Source organism: Taurulus bubalis, assembly GCF_910589615.1.
Source record: "Taurulus bubalis genome assembly, chromosome: 14".
In the NCBI taxonomy this organism is placed as follows: Eukaryota; Metazoa; Chordata; class Actinopteri; order Perciformes; family Cottidae; genus Taurulus; species Taurulus bubalis.
In genome coordinates this window covers 417,501-437,388 of record NC_136602.1, presented here as the reverse complement: position 1 = coordinate 437,388, position 19,888 = coordinate 417,501, and the positions used below count along the sequence as shown (strand labels likewise).

General features: G+C 51.7%; 1 protein-coding gene across 1 annotated transcript in view; it reads left to right on the top strand.

The window, feature by feature from the left end:
* The window catches only part of cul9 (cullin 9), a gene marked incomplete at its 5' end in the record, with an annotated part of 40,253 nt that overhangs the window by 13,683 nt on the left and 6,682 nt on the right, over window positions 1–19,888 (top strand). Inside the window, 23 exons of the mRNA XM_079229924.1 lie at window positions 3,136–3,326; window positions 3,949–4,145; window positions 5,562–5,710; window positions 5,788–5,876; window positions 5,980–6,085; window positions 6,185–6,412; window positions 6,555–6,645; window positions 6,740–6,911; window positions 7,260–7,365; window positions 7,500–7,595; window positions 7,920–8,095; window positions 9,217–9,350; window positions 10,413–10,598; window positions 11,344–11,373; window positions 11,982–12,118; window positions 12,192–12,374; window positions 16,582–16,739; window positions 16,850–17,048; window positions 17,137–17,311; window positions 17,541–17,671; window positions 17,893–18,019; window positions 18,134–18,336; window positions 18,417–18,658. Of these exons, the coding sequence (XP_079086050.1) occupies window positions 3,136–3,326; window positions 3,949–4,145; window positions 5,562–5,710; window positions 5,788–5,876; window positions 5,980–6,085; window positions 6,185–6,412; window positions 6,555–6,645; window positions 6,740–6,911; window positions 7,260–7,365; window positions 7,500–7,595; window positions 7,920–8,095; window positions 9,217–9,350; window positions 10,413–10,598; window positions 11,344–11,373; window positions 11,982–12,118; window positions 12,192–12,374; window positions 16,582–16,739; window positions 16,850–17,048; window positions 17,137–17,311; window positions 17,541–17,671; window positions 17,893–18,019; window positions 18,134–18,336; window positions 18,417–18,658 (3,506 nt within the window). The remainder of the gene's footprint in view (window positions 1–3,135; window positions 3,327–3,948; window positions 4,146–5,561; window positions 5,711–5,787; window positions 5,877–5,979; window positions 6,086–6,184; window positions 6,413–6,554; window positions 6,646–6,739; window positions 6,912–7,259; window positions 7,366–7,499; window positions 7,596–7,919; window positions 8,096–9,216; window positions 9,351–10,412; window positions 10,599–11,343; window positions 11,374–11,981; window positions 12,119–12,191; window positions 12,375–16,581; window positions 16,740–16,849; window positions 17,049–17,136; window positions 17,312–17,540; window positions 17,672–17,892; window positions 18,020–18,133; window positions 18,337–18,416; window positions 18,659–19,888) is intronic.

Below are 19,888 nucleotides of genomic sequence, written 5' to 3'. Positions count from 1 at the left end.
GTTCATCTTGTCTAGGGTTAAAGGTTCATCTTGTCTAGGGTTAAAGGTTCCTCTTGTCTAGGGTTAAAGGTTCCTCTTGTCTACTGAAGTCTAGGGTTAAAGGTTCCTCTTGTCTACTGAAGTCCAGGTTAAAGTTTCCTCTTGTCTACTGAAGTCTAGGGTTAAAGGTTCCTCTTGTCTAGGGTTAAAGGTTCCTATTGTCTAGGGTTAAAGGTTCCTCTTGTCTACTGAAGTCTAGGGTTAAAGGTTCCTCTTGTCTACTGAAGTCTAGGGTTAAAGGTTCCTCTTGTCTACTGAAGTCTAGGTTAAAGGTTCCTCTTGTCTACTGAAGTCTAGGTTAAAGGTTCCTCTTGTCTACTGAAGTCTAGGTTAAAGGTTCCTCTTGTCTACTGAAGTCTAGGGTTAAAGGTTCCTCTTGTCTAGGGTTAAAGATTCCTATTGTCTAGGGTTAAAGGTTCCTCTTGTCTACTGAAGTCTAGGGTTAAAGGTTCCTCTTGTCTACTGAAGTCTAGGGTTAAAGGTTCCTCTTGTCTACTGAAGTCTAGGTTAAAGGTTCCTCTTGTCTACTGAAGTCTAGGTTAAAGGTTCCTCTTGTCTACTGAAGTCTAGGGTTAAAGGTTCCTCTTGTCTAGGGTTAAAGGTTCCTCTTGTCTAGGGTTAAAGGTTCCTCTTGTCTAGGGTTAAAGGTTCCTCTTGTCTACTGAAGTCTAGGGTTAAAGGTTCCTCTTGTCTACTGAAGTCTAGGGTTAAAGGTTCCTCTTGTCTAGGGTTAAAGGTTCCTCTTGTCTAGGGTTAAAGGTTCCTCTTGTCTACTGAAGTCTAGGGTTAAAGGTTCCTCTTGTCTACTGAAGTCTAGGGTTAAAGGTTCCTCTTGTCTACTGAAGTCTAGGTTAAAAGTTCCTCTTGTCTAGGGTTAAAGGTTCCTCTTGTCTAGGGTTAAAGGTTCCTCTTGTCTAGGGTTAAAGGTTCCTCTTGTCTACTGAAGTCTAGGGTTAAAGGTTCCTCTTGTCTACTGAAGTCTAGATTAAAGGTTCCTCTTGTCTAGGGTTAAAGGTTCCTCTTGTCTACTGAAGTCTCGGGTTAAAGGTTCCTCTTGTCTACTGAAGTCTAGGTTAAAGGTTCCTCTTGTCTAGGGTTAAAGGTTCCTCTTGTCTAGGGTTAAAGGTTCCTCTTGTCTACTGAAGTCTAGGGTTAAAGGTTCCTCTTGTCTACTAAAGTCTAGATTAAAGGTTCCTCTTGTCTCGGGTTAAAGGTTCCTCTTGTCTACTGAAGTCTCGGGTTAAAGGTTCCTCTTGTCTACTGAAGTCTAGGGTTAAAGGTTACTCTTGTCTACTGAAGTCTAGGGTTAAAGGTTACTCTTGTCTACTGAAGTCTAGGGTTAAAGGTTACTCTTGTCTACTGAAGTCTAGGTTAAAGGTTCCTCTTGTCTAGGGTTAAAGGTTCCTCTTGTCTAGGGTTAAAGGTTCCTCTTGTCTAGGGTTAAAGGTTCCTCTTGTCTGGGGTTAAAGGTTCCTCTTGTCTACTGAAGTCTAGGGTTAAAGGTTCCTCTTGTCTACTGAAGTCTAGGGTTAAAGGTTCCTCTTGTCTACTGAAGTCTAGGTTAAAGATTCCTCTTGTCTAGGGTTAAAGGTTCCTCTTGTCTACTGAAGTCTAGGGTTAAAGGTTCCTCTTGCCTACTGAAGTCTAGGTTAAAGGTTCCTCTTGTCTAGGGTTAAAGGTCCCTCTTGCCTACTGAAGTCTAGGTTAAAGGTTCCTCTTGTCTAGGGTTAAAGGTTCCTCTTGTCTACTGAAGTATATGTTAAAGGTTCCTCTTGTCTACTGAAGTCTAGGTTAAAGGTTCCTCTTGTCTACTGAAGTCTAGGTTAAAGGTTCCTCTTGTCTACTGAAGTCTAGGTTAAAGGTTCCTCTTGTCTACTGAAGTCTAGGTTAAAGGTTCCTCTTGTCTACTGAAGTCTCGGTTAAAGGTTCCTCTTGTCTACTGAAGTCTCGGTTAAAGGTTCCTCTTGTCTACTGAAGTCTAGGTTAAAGGTTCCTCTTGTCTACTGAAGTCTAGGGTTAAAGGTTCCTCTTGTCTAGGGTTAAAGGTTCCTCTTGTCTACTGAAGTCTAGGGTTAAAGGTTCCTCTTGTCTAGGGTTAAAGGTTCCTCTTGTCTACTGAAGTCTAGGGTTAAAGGTTCCTCTTGTCTACTGAAGTCTAGGGTTAAAGGTTCCTCTTGTCTACTGAAGTCTAGGGTTAAAGGTTCCTCTTGTCTACTGAAGTCTAGGGTTAAAGGTTCCTCTTGTCTACTGAAGTCTAGGTTAAAGGTTCCTCTTGTCTACTGAAGTCTAGGTTAAAGTTTCCTCTTGTCTACTGAAGTCTAGGTTAAAGTTTCCTCTTGTCTACTGAAGTCTAGGTTAAAGGTTCCTCTTGTCTAGGGTTAAAGGTTCCTCTTGTCCAGGGTTAAAGGTTCCTCTTGTCTACTGAAGTCTAGGTTAAAGTTTCCTCTTGTCTACTGAAGTCTAGGGTTAAAGGTTCCTCTTGTCTAGGGTTAAAGGTTCCTCTTGCCTACTGAAGTGTAGGGTTAAAGGTTCCTCTTGTCGTAGAGACCTGCTAGAGACCATAGAGAGACCCTAAAGAGACCTGCTAGAGACCTGCTAGAGACCATAGCGACCCTAGAGAGACATGCTAGAGACCATAGCGACCCTAGAGAGACCTGCTAGAGACCAAAGAGACCATAGAGACCCTAGAGAGATCTGCTAGAGACCTGCTAGAGACCATAGAGACCCTATAGAGATCTGCTAGAGACCTGCTAGAGACCATAGAGACCCTATAGAGATCTGCTAGAGACCATAGAGACCCTATAGAGATCTGCTAGAGACCTGCTAGAGACCATAGAGACCCTAGAGAGACCTGCTAGAGACCAGAGAGACCTGAGAGTCCCACCACTCATCAAGATCACGCTTGACCAAGGCAGCCAATCAAATGAAGCAGGAGGCGGGCTTTACTACCTCTGACTTCCTGTTGAGTGTAGAAGGACGAAGGCTGACGACCATGGCCTGTTGGAGGTTTATATTCTGCTGATTCAACAGCTTTCCCCTGTTTACCTTTGGTCCCCTGGTTGTTGTTGATGATGATGATGATGTTGTTGTTGTCAGACCCTGAAGGTGATCTCTGGAGCCAGTAAACACGACCTGCGCAGCGTCGGCAGCGGCCTCCCGCTCTCCGAGTCCGGCACTCAGATGATGTTGGAGATCTTCTCCAGCATCGGCTCGGCGACGCCCGCCGGCTCCCGGGGGCTGCTGGGCGCCGTGCCGGCCGCCATGGAGCTGCTGCTGCCGGCTGAAGGGTAACGTCCTGCCGCTTGGCACAGTTTCATAGATTGACAGTAGCAAACGGCAAAACCCATTTATTCACAGTTAACACAGTGGTTCTCAAACCTTTTCTGTCACGCCCACTTTGAAGGAAGACCAATGTTCACAGAACATGTTAACAGAATGTTCCAACTCTTTGTGACTCCTTCATCCTGCTTTTTCAAACCCGCAATACCTCCACCCCCCACTAGAGGGTCGCGCCCCACCGTTTGGGGGCGACCGCAGAGAAAAAAAAAGACAAAGCATAAAATAAAAGAGAGGACACTAATTACAAACATATTGCTGGCAACGCATGCCGCTAGAGCCTTTCATAATTTTTATATATAATTCAAATTTTTTGTAAGAAACCCCAAACAGGCTTTGGGTTTGTAAATTTACATTTGTGAATATACAATTTGGCAAAGATGATTAATAAATGTATAAGATATGCCTTTTCCTCAAATATTCTGTCATAGCTAACAAATCCAAATATAACAATAATACGAAATCTTTGTACAAAACATCGCTAATACATTTCGAGACATTTCCCATAACTTCTTGGAGGTCTGACTGCACAGTTTCAGGCTGAACATCTGAGCCCTTGTTGACTCTCCTCAGCGGCGTGCCGGCGGTGCGTAACGGGCTGCTGGTGGTCGTCATGCTCGTCTCCAACCACAAGGGCCTGGCGGAGCAGCTGGAGGCCGCCGGCCTCACCGCCGTGCTCAAGAAGTGTCTGACGCTGGCCAGAGCCGACACCATGCTGGCTATCATCGCCCTCAACCACATCTCCATGCTGCACAAGCTGGACAGCACAGGTAGCTCACACTGATGCTGCTCCTGGTCCTGGACCAGTCTAGTCCTGGTCCTCTTTAGATCCTCTAGAGACCTCAGTCTAGTCCTGGTCCTGGACTGAGGTCTATAGAGGGAGAGGAACCAGGCTCAGTGTAGTCCTGCTCCTCTATAGACCTCAGTCTAGTCCAGAACCAACACTACCTCTTTAGTCCACAGGGGGTGCCAGAACCAACACTACCTCTTTAGTCCACAGGGGGCACCAGAACCAACACTACCTCTTTAGTCCACAAGGGGCACTAGAACCAACACAACCTCTTTAGTCCACAGGGTGCACTAGAACCAACACTACCTCTTTAGTCCACAGGGGGCACCAGAACCAACACTACCTCTTTAGTCCACAGGGGGCATTAGAACCAACACTACCTCTTTAGTCCACAGGGGGCAACAGAACCAACACAACCTCTTTAGTCCACAGGGGGCACTAGAACCAACACAACCTCTTTAGTCCACAGGGGGCACTAGAACCAACACTACCTCTTTAGTCCACAAGGGGCACTAGAACCAACACAACCTCTTTAGTCCACAGGGGGCACTAGAACCAACACAACCTCTTTAGTCCACAGGGGGCACTAGAACCAACACTACCTCTTTAGTCCACAAGGGGCACTAGAACCAACACAACCTCTTTAGTCCACAGGGGGCACCAGAACCAACACTACCTCTTTAGTCCACAGGGGGCACTAGAACCAACACTACCTCTTTAGTCCACAGGGGGCACTAGAACCAACACTACCTCTTTAGTCCACAGGGGGCACCAGAGCCAACACTACCTCTTTAGTCCACAGGGGGCACCATAACCAACACTACCTCTTTAGTCCACAGGGGGCGCTAGAACCAACACTACCTCTTTAGTCCACAGGGGGCACCAGAGCCAACACTACCTCTTTAGTCCACAGGGGGCACCATAACCAACACTACCTCTTTAGTCCACAGGGGGCACTATAACCAACACAACCTCTTTAGTCCACAGGGGGTACTAGAACCAACACTACCTCTTTAGTCCACAGGGGGCACTATAACCAACACAACCTCTTTAGTCCACAGGGGGTACTAGAACCAACACTACCTCTTTAGTCCACAGGGGGCACTAGAACCAACACTACCTCTTTAGTCCACAGGGGGCGCTAGAACCAACACTACCTCTTTAGTCCACAGGGGGCACTAGAACCAACACCACCTCTTTAGTCCACAGGGGGCGCCATAACCAACACTACCTCTTTAGTCCATGGGGGCACTAGAACCAACACAAGATCATGTGCTGATTTAATAATCTCAATAATTTACGTGTCCCTCATATTGATAGCAGATATTTGATGGTGTATTATCTCGGGGTATATAAATGCGTACATATTGATGCGTTCTTCTTCTGTGGTGCTCAGAGTGCCGGGAGCAGCTGGACTTTAAGGACACGGAGCTGCAGATGCTGGTGGTGAGTCTGAAGGAGCCGACGGCCACCAGAGAGGTGATCCAGACCCTGGAGCAGCTGCTGTGTGACGACGCCTCCCAGCTGGAGGAGGAGCGCAGCCAGGTACTGGTCCACGTGTTGACCGGGTCCTGTTGGTGGCTTATCATTGCATACTGATGATGATGATGATGTCGTCTCAGGTGACTCACAGTCGGGACACCTATCAGGATCTGGTCCGCCTGATGGAGCAGCACCGAGCTGACCGGGCCGTCCAGCTGTCCATCCTCAGGTACCGAGCAGCCACGGCCCGTGACCCCTGACCCGATGAAGATGATGATGAAGACGAAGATGATGTTGTTGTGCTTGTCTGATTGGCTCTTGGTTTCCTGCAGGATCCTGAACAAGTTCCTGGACCACTACCAGGAGGACCTGCTGCCGTGGCACGAGAGCATCGAGCCCTGCCTGTCCTCCATGACGGCCTTCCTCAGCGACAGAGAGGTGGGTTCAGACCTCCCCCTACCCTCCTGTGATTGGTTGTTCAGGTGGTCCAGCTGTCTGAGCCCACCTCCCCCTACCCTCCTGTGATTGGTTGTTCAGGTGGTCCAGCTGTTTGTCCGCTTCCTGTTCCGGCTGGCGTCCCTGAACAAGGACTACACGGTGGTGATGTGCCGCCTGGGCACCAGAGAGGCCCTGGTGAAGGCGCTGGAGAAGCACAGCACCTCCCTGCTGCTGCTGCCCGAGCTCAGGGACCTCATCAGCGACTGTGAGAAGTACGCCAGCCTCTACAAGAAGATGACCACCAGCGTGCTGGCCGGATGCATCCAGGTACCCAGTCCAGCAGGGGGCCAAAGAAAGAGACAGTGAAGAATCCACATTTCTATATATAGCTGTGGCTGCTCCGTGTGGTCCAATGCAGTACTGCAGGGGGGAGAGCTGTTTGTGACCTGTACTTCCTGTTTCCTGTCAGATGGTGCTGGGTCAGATTGAGGACCACCGCCGCAGCCATCAGCCAATCAACATCCCCTTCTTCGACGTGTTCCTCAGGAATCTCTGCCAAGGTCGGTTCACAGTCCACCGTCCATGTTTGTGTCTGAACACGTGAGGAAGTTGTAAATACTGTAATGTAATATGAAGATAACGTATTGTGTTCAGGCTCCAGCGTGGAGCTCAAGGAGGACAAGTGCTGGGAGAAGGTGGAGGTGTCGTCCAATCACCATCGAGCTAACAAGCTGACCGACAAGAACCCCAAAACCTACTGGGAGTCCAACGGCTGCACTGGTTCCCACTTCATCAACATCTACATGCACAAAGGAGTCGTCATCAGGTACGAGGGGCTGCTGCCGCCACCTGGTGCTGAACACCTGGTGCACCTGGTGCACCTGGTGCTGAACACCTGGTGCAGAACACCTGGTGCTGAACACCTGGTGCTGAACACCTGGTGCTGAACACCTGGTGCATCTGCTCCGGAACCAGAGAGGAGCTGAGGACGAGGCATGACGAGTGTTTGAGTTTTGCGTTTAAATTCTACATGAAGAATATTAAAATTAGATTATACATTAATAATTAATTTAGTTATTCATGAAGAATATTACCTGTATCTAAAGAATATTTCAAGACGTATGGAAGATAAAACCAGGAATCGGCTGCAAGGTGAGCTGTGTTGTGTCTCCAGACAACTGTCCATCCAGGTGGCCAGCGAGGACTCCAGCTACATGCCGGCCCGGGTTCTGGTTCTGGGAGGAGACGACCCGACCAACGTCAACACGGAGCTGAACACGGTGAGCCTCCTCTTCCTCTGCGATGAAGGCTGTGGGCCGTCACCCCAAAAGATTATGTAAACACACTCATAACTGTGTGTGTGTGTGTGTGTGTGTGTGTGTGTGTGTGTGTGTGTGTGTGTGTGCGCGCGCAGGTGAATGTGACTCCGTCGGCCAGTCGGGTGGTTCTCCTGGAAAACGCGACCAGATTCTGGTCCATCATCCAGATAAGGGTCAAGAGATGTCAGCAGGTCTGTACTGACTCCTCCTCCTCTACTGACTCCTCCTCTCTACTGACTCCTCCTCCTACCTACTGACTCCTCCTCCTACCTACTGACTCCTCCTCCTACCTACTGACTCCTCCTCCTCTACTGACTCCTCCTCCTACCTACTGACTCCTCCTCTCTACTGACTCCTCCTCCTACATACTGACTCCTCCTCCTACATACTGACTCCTCCTCCTCTACTGACTCCTCCTCCTACCTACTGACTCCTCCTCCTCTACTGACTCCTCCTCTCTCCTGACTCCTTCTCCTCTCTACTGACTCCTCTCTCTACTGACTCCTCCTCTACAGGGAGGTATTGATACTCGGGTCCACGGTTTTGAGGTTCTGGGTCCGAAGCCGACGTTCTGGCCGGTGTTCAGGGAGCAGCTGTGCTGCAGGACGTTCCTGTTCTACAGCACCAAGGCCCACACCTGGTGCCAGGAGGTTCTGCAGGACCAGACGCAGCTGCTGCAGCTCTTCAACAAGTAAGTACTTCATAGTACTGCTGTTAGTACTGCTGCAGCTCTTCAACAAGTAAGTACTTCATAGTATTGCTGTTAGTACTGCTGCAGCTCTTCAACAAGTAAGTACTTCATAGTACTGCTGTTAGTATTGCTGTTAGTACTGCTGCAGCTCTTCAACAAGTAAGTACTTCATAGTACTGCTGTTAGTACTGCTGCAGCTCTTCAACAAGTAAGTACTTCATAGTACTGCTGTTAGTACTGCTGCAGCTCTTCAACAAGTAAGTACTTCATAGTACTGCTGTTAGTATTGCTGTTAGTACTGCTGCAGCTCTTCAACAAGTAAGTACTGCTGTTAGTACTGCTGTTAGTACTGCTGTTAGTACTGCTGCAGCTCTTCAACAAGTAAGTACTTCATAGTACTGCTGTTAGTACTGCTGCAGCTCTTCAACAAGTAAGTACTTCATAGTACTGCTGTTAGTACTGCTGCAGCTCTTCAACAAGTAAGTACTTCATAGTACTGCTGTTAGTACTGCTGTTAGTACTGCTGCAGCTCTTCAACAAGTAAGTACTGCTGTTAGTACTGCTGTTAGTACTGCTGCAGCTCTTCAACAAGTAAGTACTTCATAGTACTGCTGTTAGTACTGCTGCAGCTCTTCAACAAGTAAGTACTTCATAGTACTTCATAGTACTGCTGCAGCTCTTCAACAAGTAAGTACTTCATAGTACTGCTGTTAGTACTGCTGCAGCTCTTCAACAAGTACTTCATTGTACTGCTGTTAGTACTGCTGCAGCTCTTCAACAAGTAAGTACTTCATAGTACTGCTGTTAGTACTGCTGCAGCTCTTCAACAAGTAAGTACTTCATAGTACTTCATAGTACTGCTGTTAGTACTGCTGCAGCTCTTCAACAAGTAAGTACTTCATAGTACTGTTGTTAGTACTGCTGCTGATATGCTGTTAATAACACTGGTAATAACACTGGTAATAACACTGGTAATAACACTGGTAATAACATGGTAATAATATGGTTAATAACAGTGGTAATAACAGTGGTAATAACAGTGGTAATAACAGTGGTAATAACAGTGGTAATAACACGGGTAATAACACGATAATAACAGTGGTAATAACATGTGTGTTCAGGCTGAACAGCGCTCTGAGACATGAGCAGATGTTTGCTGATCGTTTCCTGCCGGACGCCGAAGCTTCTGAAGCTCTGGGGAGAACCTGCTGGGAGGCTCTGATCACACCTATAGTCCACAGCATCACTCACACAGGTACACACACACCTATAGTCCACAGGTGTGTACACACACACACACACACACACACACCTATAGTCCACAGGTACACACACACACCTATAGTCCACAGGTACACACACACCTATAGTCCACAGCATCACTCACACAGGTACACACACACCTATAGTCCACAGGTACACACACACCTATAGTCCACAGCATCACTCACACAGGTACACACACACACACCTATAGTCCACAGCATCACTCACACAGGTACACACACACACCTATAGTCCACAGGTACACACACACACCTATAGTCCACAGGTACACACACACACCTATAGTCCACAGGTACACACACACCTATAGTCCACAGGTACACACACACACACACACACACACACCTATAGTCCACAGGTACACACACACCTATAGTCCACAGGTACACACACACACCTATAGTCCACAGGTACACACACACACCTATAGTCCACAGGTACACACACACACCTATAGTCCACAGCATCACTCACACAGGTACACACACACCTATAGTCCACAGGTACACACACACACCTATAGTCCACAGCATCACTCACACACCTATAGTCCACAGCATCACTCACACAGGTACACACACACCTATAGTCCACAGGTACACACACACACCTATAGTCCACAGGTACACACACACACCTATAGTCCACAGCATCACTCACACAGGTACACACACACACCTATAGTCCACAGCATCACTCACACAGGTACACACACACACCTATAGTCCACAGCATCACTCACACAGGTACACACACACACCTATAGTCCACAGCATCACTCACACAGGTACACACACACACCTATAGTCCACAGCATCACTCACACAGGTACACACACACACCTATAGTCCACAGGTACACACACACCTATAGTCCACAGCATCACTCACACAGGTACACACACACCTATAGTCCACAGTATCACACACACAGCATCACACTGTCAGGTACACACACTCACAATGTCCCCATAACGACTGCTCAAACTTGAACTCGGTCCTCACTAAGATAGCCTTCTCTGTTTACCCAGAATCCTCAGCGCCCAGCCCTCTGTCCTGGCTGCTCAGTGAGTACCTTTGCAACGCCGAGTCCACACGGCGCTGTAAAAGCCGGGCGGCCATCTTTAACTCCAGAGTGCGGCGCCTCACACACCTGCTGGTCCACGTGGACACGAGCCGGCTGGACGGAGAGGAGCTCCGACCACCGGTCAAGTCAAGTGAGTCCACGATGGCGGTGATGTCACGGTGACGTCACCGCGATGTCACCGCGACGTCACCGCGATGTCACCGCGATGTCACCGTGACGTCACGGTGACGCTTCAGAAGCACCGCGATGTCACCGTGACGTCACGGTGACGTCACGGTGACATCACGGTGACGTCACGGTGACGTCACCGCGATGTCACCGCGACGTCACCGCGATGTCACCGCGACGTCACCGCGACGTCACCGCGACGTCACCGTGATGTCACCGTGATGTCACCGCGACGTCACCGCGACGTCACCGCGACGTCACCGTGATGTCACCGCGACGTCACCGCGATGTCACCGCGACGTCACCGCGACGTCACCGCGACGTCACCGCGACGTCACCGCGGTGTCACCGTGACGTCACCGCGACGTCACCGTGACGTCACCGCGACGTCACCGCGATGTCACCGCGACGTCACCGCGATGTCACCGTGACGTCACCGCGATGTCACCGCGTCACATCGCGGTGACGTCGCCGTGACATCGCGGTGACGTCACGGTGACGTCACCGCGATGTCACCGTGACGTCACCGTGACGTCACCGCGATGTCACCGCGACGTCACCGTGACGTCACCGCGATGTCACCGCGACGTCACCGCGACGTCACCGCGATGTCACCGTGACATCGCGGTGACATCAGTGTTTCAGAAGACGGTAAAATGTGAACAACCATGAAGTGTGGATGTCTAAAGAGTTTCTTTTGTTTTCAGAAGGTCTCAACCGAAGCAAAGAGCTGAAGAGTAAGTAGCAGCGGAGGTCAGAGGTCAATCTGCTGTTTGTTTACATTCTGTTACATGACCCCTGCTGGCATCCAGGATCCTCAGTCGCTCCCTAAAGTATTCAAGTACTAATACCACAGTGTAGAAATACTTCACACAAGCTAGTCAATAATAATAATAATAATAAATATTATTATTATTATTAGCTCAGATTCAGGTCTGAGGGGGCCTGGAGGTCTGGATTCATCCAGTAGGGGGCGCTGCAACTCATTCAGCTTCTTCAAACAAACCTGAAGTCATCAGGACGCTCCATCTTTTACTTTTCATTTTGACAAGCCGACTTCCTGGACTGCTCTTATTTTGACAAGCCGACTTCCTGTCCCCATCTATAGTGGTGCAGGACTGCTCTTATTTTGACAAGCAGACTTCCTGTCCCCATCTATAGTGGTGAAGGACTGCTCTTATTTTGACAAGCAGACTTCCTGTCCCGTTGGTCCCCTCAGAAGGACAGGACAGAGACTGCTTCATCTTTATCGTTTCTAGCAGCAGTTTTCATTTCTGTCATTTTAAGATTTTAATGAAGAGCGACTTCCTCAAGAGAAACTCCTGTTTTGCCGTTTGTCTTCCAGACGGTAAAGAGGGGAAGAACAAAGAAACGGCCGCAGCCTCTTCCTCCTCCTCGTCCTCCTCGGCCAAGCCCAAGGTGAAGGGCAGCAGCAGCATCGCGGGCATCGCCCTCTGCTGGCAGGGAGTGGTACAGCGCCAGGTAACGCACGCAGCCGGGTGGGGGGAGCTTCTCCAATGTCTGTCTGTCGTCACACCTGTGCGCCTCTCCTCAGGTGAAGAGATTCCTGGAGTCCAGCTGCAGCCTGCCGGACTTCGTGGAGCGCTACCGGACTCTGTACCTGCGGCTGAAGAACGCCATGGAGGAGCTGTTCGGCCAGCAGACCGCCTTCGTGCTCGCCCTGCGACACGGCTTCTCCAGCGCGCTGCTGCAGCTGTCCATGCTCAGAGCCATGCACGTGAGTCTCTTCTATCCTCAGAGCCATGCACGTGAGTCCCTTCTATGCTCAGAGCCGTGCACGTGAGTCCCTTCTATGCTCAGAGCCATGCACGTGAGTCCCTTCTATGCTCAGAGCCATGCACGTGAGTCCATTCTATCTTCAGAGCCATGCACGTGAGTCTCTTCTATCTTCAGAGCCGTGCACGTGAGTCTCTTCTATCTTCAGAGCCGTGCACGTGAGTCCATTCTATCTTCAGAGCCGTGCACGTGAGTCCATTCTATCTTCAGAGCCGTGCACGTGAGTCCATTCTATCTTCAGAGCCGTGCACGTGAGTCCCTTCTATCCTCAGAGCCGTGCACGTGAGTCTCTTCTATCCTCAGAGCCGTGCACGTGACTCTCTTCTATCTTCAGAGCCGTGCACGTGAGTCCCTTCTATCCTCAGAGCCGTGCACGTGAGTCTCTTCTATGCTCAGAGCCGTGCACGTGAGTCCATTCTATCTTCAGAGCCATGCACGTGAGTCTCTTCTATCCTCAGAGCCGTGCACGTGAGTCTCTTCTATCCTCAGAGCCGTGCACGTGAGTCTCTTCTATCCTCAGAGCCGTGCACGTGAGTCTCTTCTATCCTCAGAGCCGTGCACGTGAGTCTCTTCTATCCTCAGAGCCGTGCACGTGAGTCTCTTCTATCCTCAGAGCCGTGCACGTGCGTCTCTTCTATCCTCAGAGCCGTGCACGTGCGTCTCTTCTATCCTCAGAGCCGTGCACGTGAGTCCATTCTATCTTCAGAGCCGTGCACGTGAGTCCCTTCTATGCTCAGAGCCGTGCACGTGAGTCCATTCTATCTTCAGAGCCGTGCACGTGAGTCTCTTCTATCTTCAGAGCCGTGCACGTGAGTCTCTTCTATCTTCAGAGCCGTGCACGTGAGTCCCTTCTATGCTCAGAGCCGTGCACGTGAGTCCCTTCTATGCTCAGAGCCGTGCACGTGAGTCCCTTCTATGCTCAGAGCCGTGCACGTGAGTCCCTTCTATCCTCAGAGCCGTGCACGTGAGTCTCTTCTATCCTCAGAGCCGTGCACGTGAGTCTCTTCTATCCTCAGAGCCGTGCACGTGCGTCTCTTCTATGCTCAGAGCCGTGCACGTGAGTCCATTCTATCTTCAGAGCCGTGCACGTGAGTCCCTTCTATGCTCAGAGCCGTGCACGTGAGTCTCTTCTATCTTCAGAGCCGTGCACGTGAGTCTCTTCTATCTTCAGAGCCGTGCACGTGAGTCCATTCTATCTTCAGAGCCGTGCACGTGAGTCCATTCTATCTTCAGAGCCGTGCACGTGAGTCTCTTCTATCCTCAGAGCCGTGCACGTGCGTCTCTTCTATGCTCAGAGCCGTGCACGTGAGTCCATTCTATCTTCAGAGCCGTGCACGTGAGTCCCTTCTATGCTCAGAGCCGTGCACGTGAGTCCCTTCTATGCTCAGAGCCGTGCACGTGAGTCCCTTCTATGCTCAGAGCCGTGCACGTGAGTCTCTTCTATCCTCAGAGCCGTGCACGTGAGTCCCTTCTATGCTCAGAGCCGTGCACGTGAGTCCCTTCTATCCTCAGAGCCGTGCACGTGAGTCCCTTCTATGCTCAGAGCCGTGCACGTGAGTCCCTTCTATCCTCAGAGCCGTGCACGTGAGTCCCTTCTATGCTCAGAGCCGTGCACGTGAGTCCCTTCTATGCTCAGAGCCGTGCACGTGAGTCTCTTCTATCTTCAGAGCCGTGCACGTGAGTCCCTTCTATCCTCAGAGCCGTGCACGTGAGTCCCTTCTATCTTCAGAGCCGTGCACGTGAGTCTCTTCTATGCTCAGAGCCGTGCACGTGAGTCCATTCTATCTTCAGAGCCATGCACGTGAGTCTCTTCTATCCTCAGAGCCGTGCACGTGAGTCTCTTCTATCCTCAGAGCCGTGCACGTGAGTCTCTTCTATCCTCAGAGCCGTGCACGTGAGTCTCTTCTATCCTCAGAGCCGTGCACGTGCGTCTCTTCTATCCTCAGAGCCGTGCACGTGCGTCTCTTCTATCCTCAGAGCCGTGCACGTGAGTCCATTCTATCTTCAGAGCCGTGCACGTGAGTCCCTTCTATGCTCAGAGCCGTGCACGTGAGTCCATTCTATCTTCAGAGCCGTGCACGTGAGTCTCTTCTATCTTCAGAGCCGTGCACGTGAGTCTCTTCTATCTTCAGAGCCGTGCACGTGAGTCCCTTCTATGCTCAGAGCCGTGCACGTGAGTCCCTTCTATGCTCAGAGCCGTGCACGTGAGTCTCTTCTATCCTCAGAGCCGTGCACGTGCGTCTCTTCTATGCTCAGAGCCGTGCACGTGAGTCCATTCTATCTTCAGAGCCGTGCACGTGAGTCCCTTCTATGCTCAGAGCCGTGCACGTGAGTCTCTTCTATCTTCAGAGCCGTGCACGTGAGTCTCTTCTATCTTCAGAGCCGTGCACGTGAGTCTCTTCTATCTTCAGAGCCGTGCACGTGAGTCCATTCTATCTTCAGAGCCGTGCACGTGAGTCCATTCTATCTTCAGAGCCGTGCACGTGAGTCTCTTCTATCCTCAGAGCCGTGCACGTGCGTCTCTTCTATGCTCAGAGCCGTGCACGTGAGTCCATTCTATCTTCAGAGCCGTGCACGTGAGTCCCTTCTATGCTCAGAGCCGTGCACGTGAGTCCCTTCTATGCTCAGAGCCGTGCACGTGAGTCCCTTCTATCCTCAGAGCCGTGCACGTGAGTCCCTTCTATCTTCAGAGCCGTGCACGTGAGTCTCTTCTATCCTCAGAGCCGTGCACGTGAGTCTCTTCTATCCTCAGAGCCGTGCACGTGAGTCTCTTCTATCCTCAGAGCCGTGCACGTGAGTCTCTTCTATCCTCAGAGCCGTGCACGTGCGTCTCTTCTATCCTCAGAGCCGTGCACGTGCGTCTCTTCTATCCTCAGAGCCGTGCACGTGAGTCCATTCTATCTTCAGAGCCGTGCACGTGAGTCCCTTCTATGCTCAGAGCCGTGCACGTGAGTCCATTCTATCTTCAGAGCCGTGCACGTGAGTCTCTTCTATCTTCAGAGCCGTGCACGTGAGTCTCTTCTATCTTCAGAGCCGTGCACGTGAGTCCCTTCTATGCTCAGAGCCGTGCACGTGAGTCCCTTCTATGCTCAGAGCCGTGCACGTGAGTCCCTTCTATCCTCAGAGCCGTGCACGTGAGTCTCTTCTATCCTCAGAGCCGTGCACGTGAGTCTCTTCTATCCTCAGAGCCGTGCACGTGCGTCTCTTCTATGCTCAGAGCCGTGCACGTGAGTCCATTCTATCTTCAGAGCCGTGCACGTGAGTCCCTTCTATGCTCAGAGCCGTGCACGTGAGTCTCTTCTATCTTCAGAGCCGTGCACGTGAGTCTCTTCTATCTTCAGAGCCGTGCACGTGAGTCTCTTCTATCTTCAGAGCCGTGCACGTGAGTCCATTCTATCTTCAGAGCCGTGCACGTGAGTCCATTCTATCTTCAGAGCCGTGCACGTGAGTCTCTTCTATCCTCAGAGCCGTGCACGTGCGTCTCTTCTATGCTCAGAGCCGTGCACGTGAGTCCATTCTATCTTCAGAGCCGTGCACGTGAGTCCCTTCTATGCTCAGAGCCGTGCACGTGAGTCCCTTCTATGCTCAGAGCCGTGCACGTGAGTCCCTTCTATCCTCAGAGCCGTGCACGTGAGTCCCTTCTATCTTCAGAGCCGTGCACGTGAGTCTCTTCTATCCTCAGAGCCGTGCACGTGAGTCTCTTCTATCCTCAGAGCCGTGCACGTGAGTCTCTTCTATACTCAGAGCCGTGCACGTGAGTCTCTTCTATCCTCAGAGCCGTGCTTTGGCAACTCGTTGTCCACAAGCTCCACATGCCAGACAAAAAATGTGTTGTGTTTTTTTCCTCGTCTTCTTCCTCCACGCCTCTAGTTTCCATGCGTGGATTTAATCCGTCAGATGTGAGGAGACTGAGATCCTCATCTCTCCTCACAGGTCTGATCAAGGAGCTTCACGCTCACGCAACATCAGTCAAGGCGGAAATCTAAAACATTCTATGGCAACTGGACCGGGTATCATAGGCTGCGATGTTTTGACAAGTTCATTAAATCATCATCATTATTAGACATTATGGGCCATTATTAGTGCTCTCCTCGTGATGTCAGGGGCAACTCTGACACCACACGTATTAAGTGTCTCTCTCCCCCCAGGTGAGCGAGCGCTTCTCCCAGTACATCGACTCCACCATCCAGGTGAGCGGCGCGGCGTCGGGCGGCGCTGAGACTCTGGAGCGTCTGCAGCAGTTCCTGGAGCCGATGCTCTTCCTGTCGGGTCTGGAGCTCGCCAACACCTTCGAGCACTTCTACAGGTGCGAGCGCCGCGCCACCGCCGGCACGCCACCGCCGGCACGCCACCGCCGGCACGCCACCGGGCCGAGACGCCGCCGGTTTGCCCTAATCCCTCCGTTCTGCCTCTCAGGTACTACCTGGGCGACCGGCTGCTGGCTCAGGGGAACGTGTGGCTGGAGAGCGCCGTGGTGGATCAGATCGGCAGCTGCTTCCCGAGTCGGTTCCCTCAGCAGATGTTGAAGAACCTGAGCGAGTCGACGGAGCTGCAGCAGGAGTTCCACCTGTACCGCCTGCAGCAGCTGGACCGGTGCCTGCAGGACCACGACCAGGTCAGAACGCCCACTCCTCCTCCTGCGGGCTGCTCTGGTGGGCTGTGAGGGCCGGGTCCTGGTTGGGCTTTAACGCTTGTGTCTGCAGATGATGGAGGAGGAGTGGGCGGAGTCAGAGGACGAGGCGGCGGAGGTCCAGGTTCTGGTTCTGTCTCCGCGCTGCTGGGCCGTGTCCTCGCTCTGCTTCCTGGACCAACCCACCAAACACTTTCCAGAGGAACTCTGCTCCTACCTGAACCAGTTCACCCAGTTCTACACGCACAGTCAGTACCCAGTTCACCCTGTGTAACCAGTATAACCAGTATAACTCTCAGGCCAGGCCCTGCTGCAGCACCAGTGTAACCAGTATAACCAGTGTAACATGTATAACCAGTATAACCAGTGTAACCAGTATAACTCTCAGGCCAGGCCCTGCTGCAGCACCAGTGTAACCAGTATAACCAGTGTAACATGTATAACCAGTATAACCAGTGTAACCAGTATAACTCTCAGGCCAGGCCCTGCTGCAGCCCCGGCGGCTCCAGTGGACGTGGCTCGGTCACGCTGAGCTTCAGTTTGGCTGCTGGAAGCTTCACGTGTCCACGATGCAGATGTTCATCCTGCTGCAGCTCAACCACCAGCAGGTACAAGTACACATGACGTGTACAAGTACACATGACGTGTACAAGTACACATGACGTGTACAAGTGTACATATGACGTATACAAGTACACATGAAGTACACACATACCATGAGATATATATATGTGTGTCAATCATATGTGTATCAATCATGATATATGAAACATTAGATACATAAGATGGTGTCTAACGGCGTGGTGCGTTCATGACCTCCTCTCTGCAGGACGTTGCAGTAGCCGCTCTGCTGCAGGAGACCGGCCTCTCGGCTGCTGTGCTGCTGAACGCTCTGCTGCCGCTCATCTCAGAGGGAGGACCTCTGACCTGCAGCCATCCAGAGGAGCCCTGCCAGGGTCAGACTGCTGCTCCTCCTCCTGCTCTTCCTCCTGCCACTCTTCCTCCTGCTGCTCCTCCTAATCTTCCTCTTCCTCCTCCTCCTCTCCCCTAACTCCCCCGTGTGCTCTCAGGTGTGCTGCAGGTGAACCAGCAGGTGGCGTCCCTCAGAGTGGGCGTGGCCTCGTCGGTGCGGCTCCTCCCCCGCCAGACGTACCTGAACGTGGACGAGGACGCGGCCGGCTCTCTGGAGAGGAAGAGGAGCTTCCTGTACTGCCTGATCGTGCACATCATGAAGCGGGAGAAGGAGATGCACATCGACAACCTGGTCTTCAAGGTGGGTGTGTCTATGCCCCGGAGCATCATGGGAGGTGTAGTTCTCGCCTCGGCTCACCTGGTCCTCGCGTGTCCCCCCAGGTGCTGGACTCCTGTCAGAAGCGGGAGGCGCGCGGCTCTGCGGCCGCCGGCCGCTTCGGCTGCAGCAGCGGCGACGTGCTGTCCTGCATCATGCACGTCATCGGCCGCGGCTGCGTCCGCCGCAACGAGGACAACCCGCACATCGTGGAGTTCCTGCCGGAGGACCCCTCCACGCCGCAGAAGGGCCAGGCCCAGTTCTCCTTCGGGAAGGACGCCGCTGCAGACGGCGGGGCCGACACCAGGTGTGACCTCTGACCTCTGAGGGCAGATCTGTTGCTGTTGCCACACTAGATTCACTAGACGAAGCTTCCCGTTTGTGTCCCTCTACGTCCCCCGGGGTCCTGTCTCTTTAAGAAGCTTCTCCCGGAGTCCTGTCTCTTTAAGAAGCTTCTCCCGGGGTCCTGTCTCTTTAAGAAGCCATCCCCCGGGGTCCTGTCTCTTTAAGAAGCCGTCCCCTCGGGGTCCTGTCTCTTTAAGAAGCCGTCCCCTCGGGGTCCTGTCTCTTTAAGAAGCCGTCCCCTCGGGGTCCTGTCTCTTTAAGAAGCCGTCCCCTCGGGGTCCTGTCTCTTTAAGAAGCGTCCCCCGGAGTCCTGTCTCTTTAAGAAGCCGTCCCCTCGGGGTCCTGTCTCTTTAAGAAGCGTCCCCCGGAGTCCTGTCTCTTTAAGAAGCCGTCCCCTCGGGGTCCTGTCTCTTTAAGAAGCCGTCCCCTCGGGGTCCTGTCTCTTTAAGAAGCCGTCCCCTCGGGGTCCTGTCTCTTTAAGAAGCGTCCCCCGGAGTCCTGTCTCTTTAAGAAGCCGTCCCCTCGGGGTCCTGTCTCTTTAAGAAGCGTCCCCCGGAGTCCTGTCTCTTTAAGAAGCCGTCCCCTCGGGGTCCTGTCTCTTTAAGAAGCCGTCCCCTCGGGGTCCTGTCTCTTTAAGAAGCGTCCCCCGGAGTCCTGTCTCTTTAAGAAGCCGTCCCCCGGGGTCCTGTCTCTTTAAGAAGCGTCCCCCGGAGTCCTGTCTCTTTAAGAAGCGTCCCCCGGAGTCCTGTCTCTTTAAGAAGCCGTCCCCCGGAGTCCTGTCTCTTTAAGAAGCCGTCCCCTCGGGGTCCTGTCTCTTTAAGAAGCGTCCCCCGGAGTCCTGTCTCTTTAAGAAGCGTCCCCCGGAGTCCTGTCTCTTTAAGAAGCCGTCCCCTCGGGGTCCTGTCTCTTTAAGAAGCGTCCCCCGGGGTCCTGTCTCTTTAAGAAGCCGTCCCCTCGGGGTCCTGTCTCTTTAAGAAGCGTCCCCCGGAGTCCTGTCTCTTTAACTGGTTCAGTGGTGTTAAATAAAGTTTAGCTTCTGTTCTATCAACTAGAAGCAGATCTGAGTTGAGTTCTTGTTGCTGCACTATTATTACTATTATTATAATTATAATTATTAATGTGACGTTCTTCAGCTTCAAACTAAAGTCACGTCCTGTAATTCCTCCAAAACAGACAAAATGTAAAATGTCTA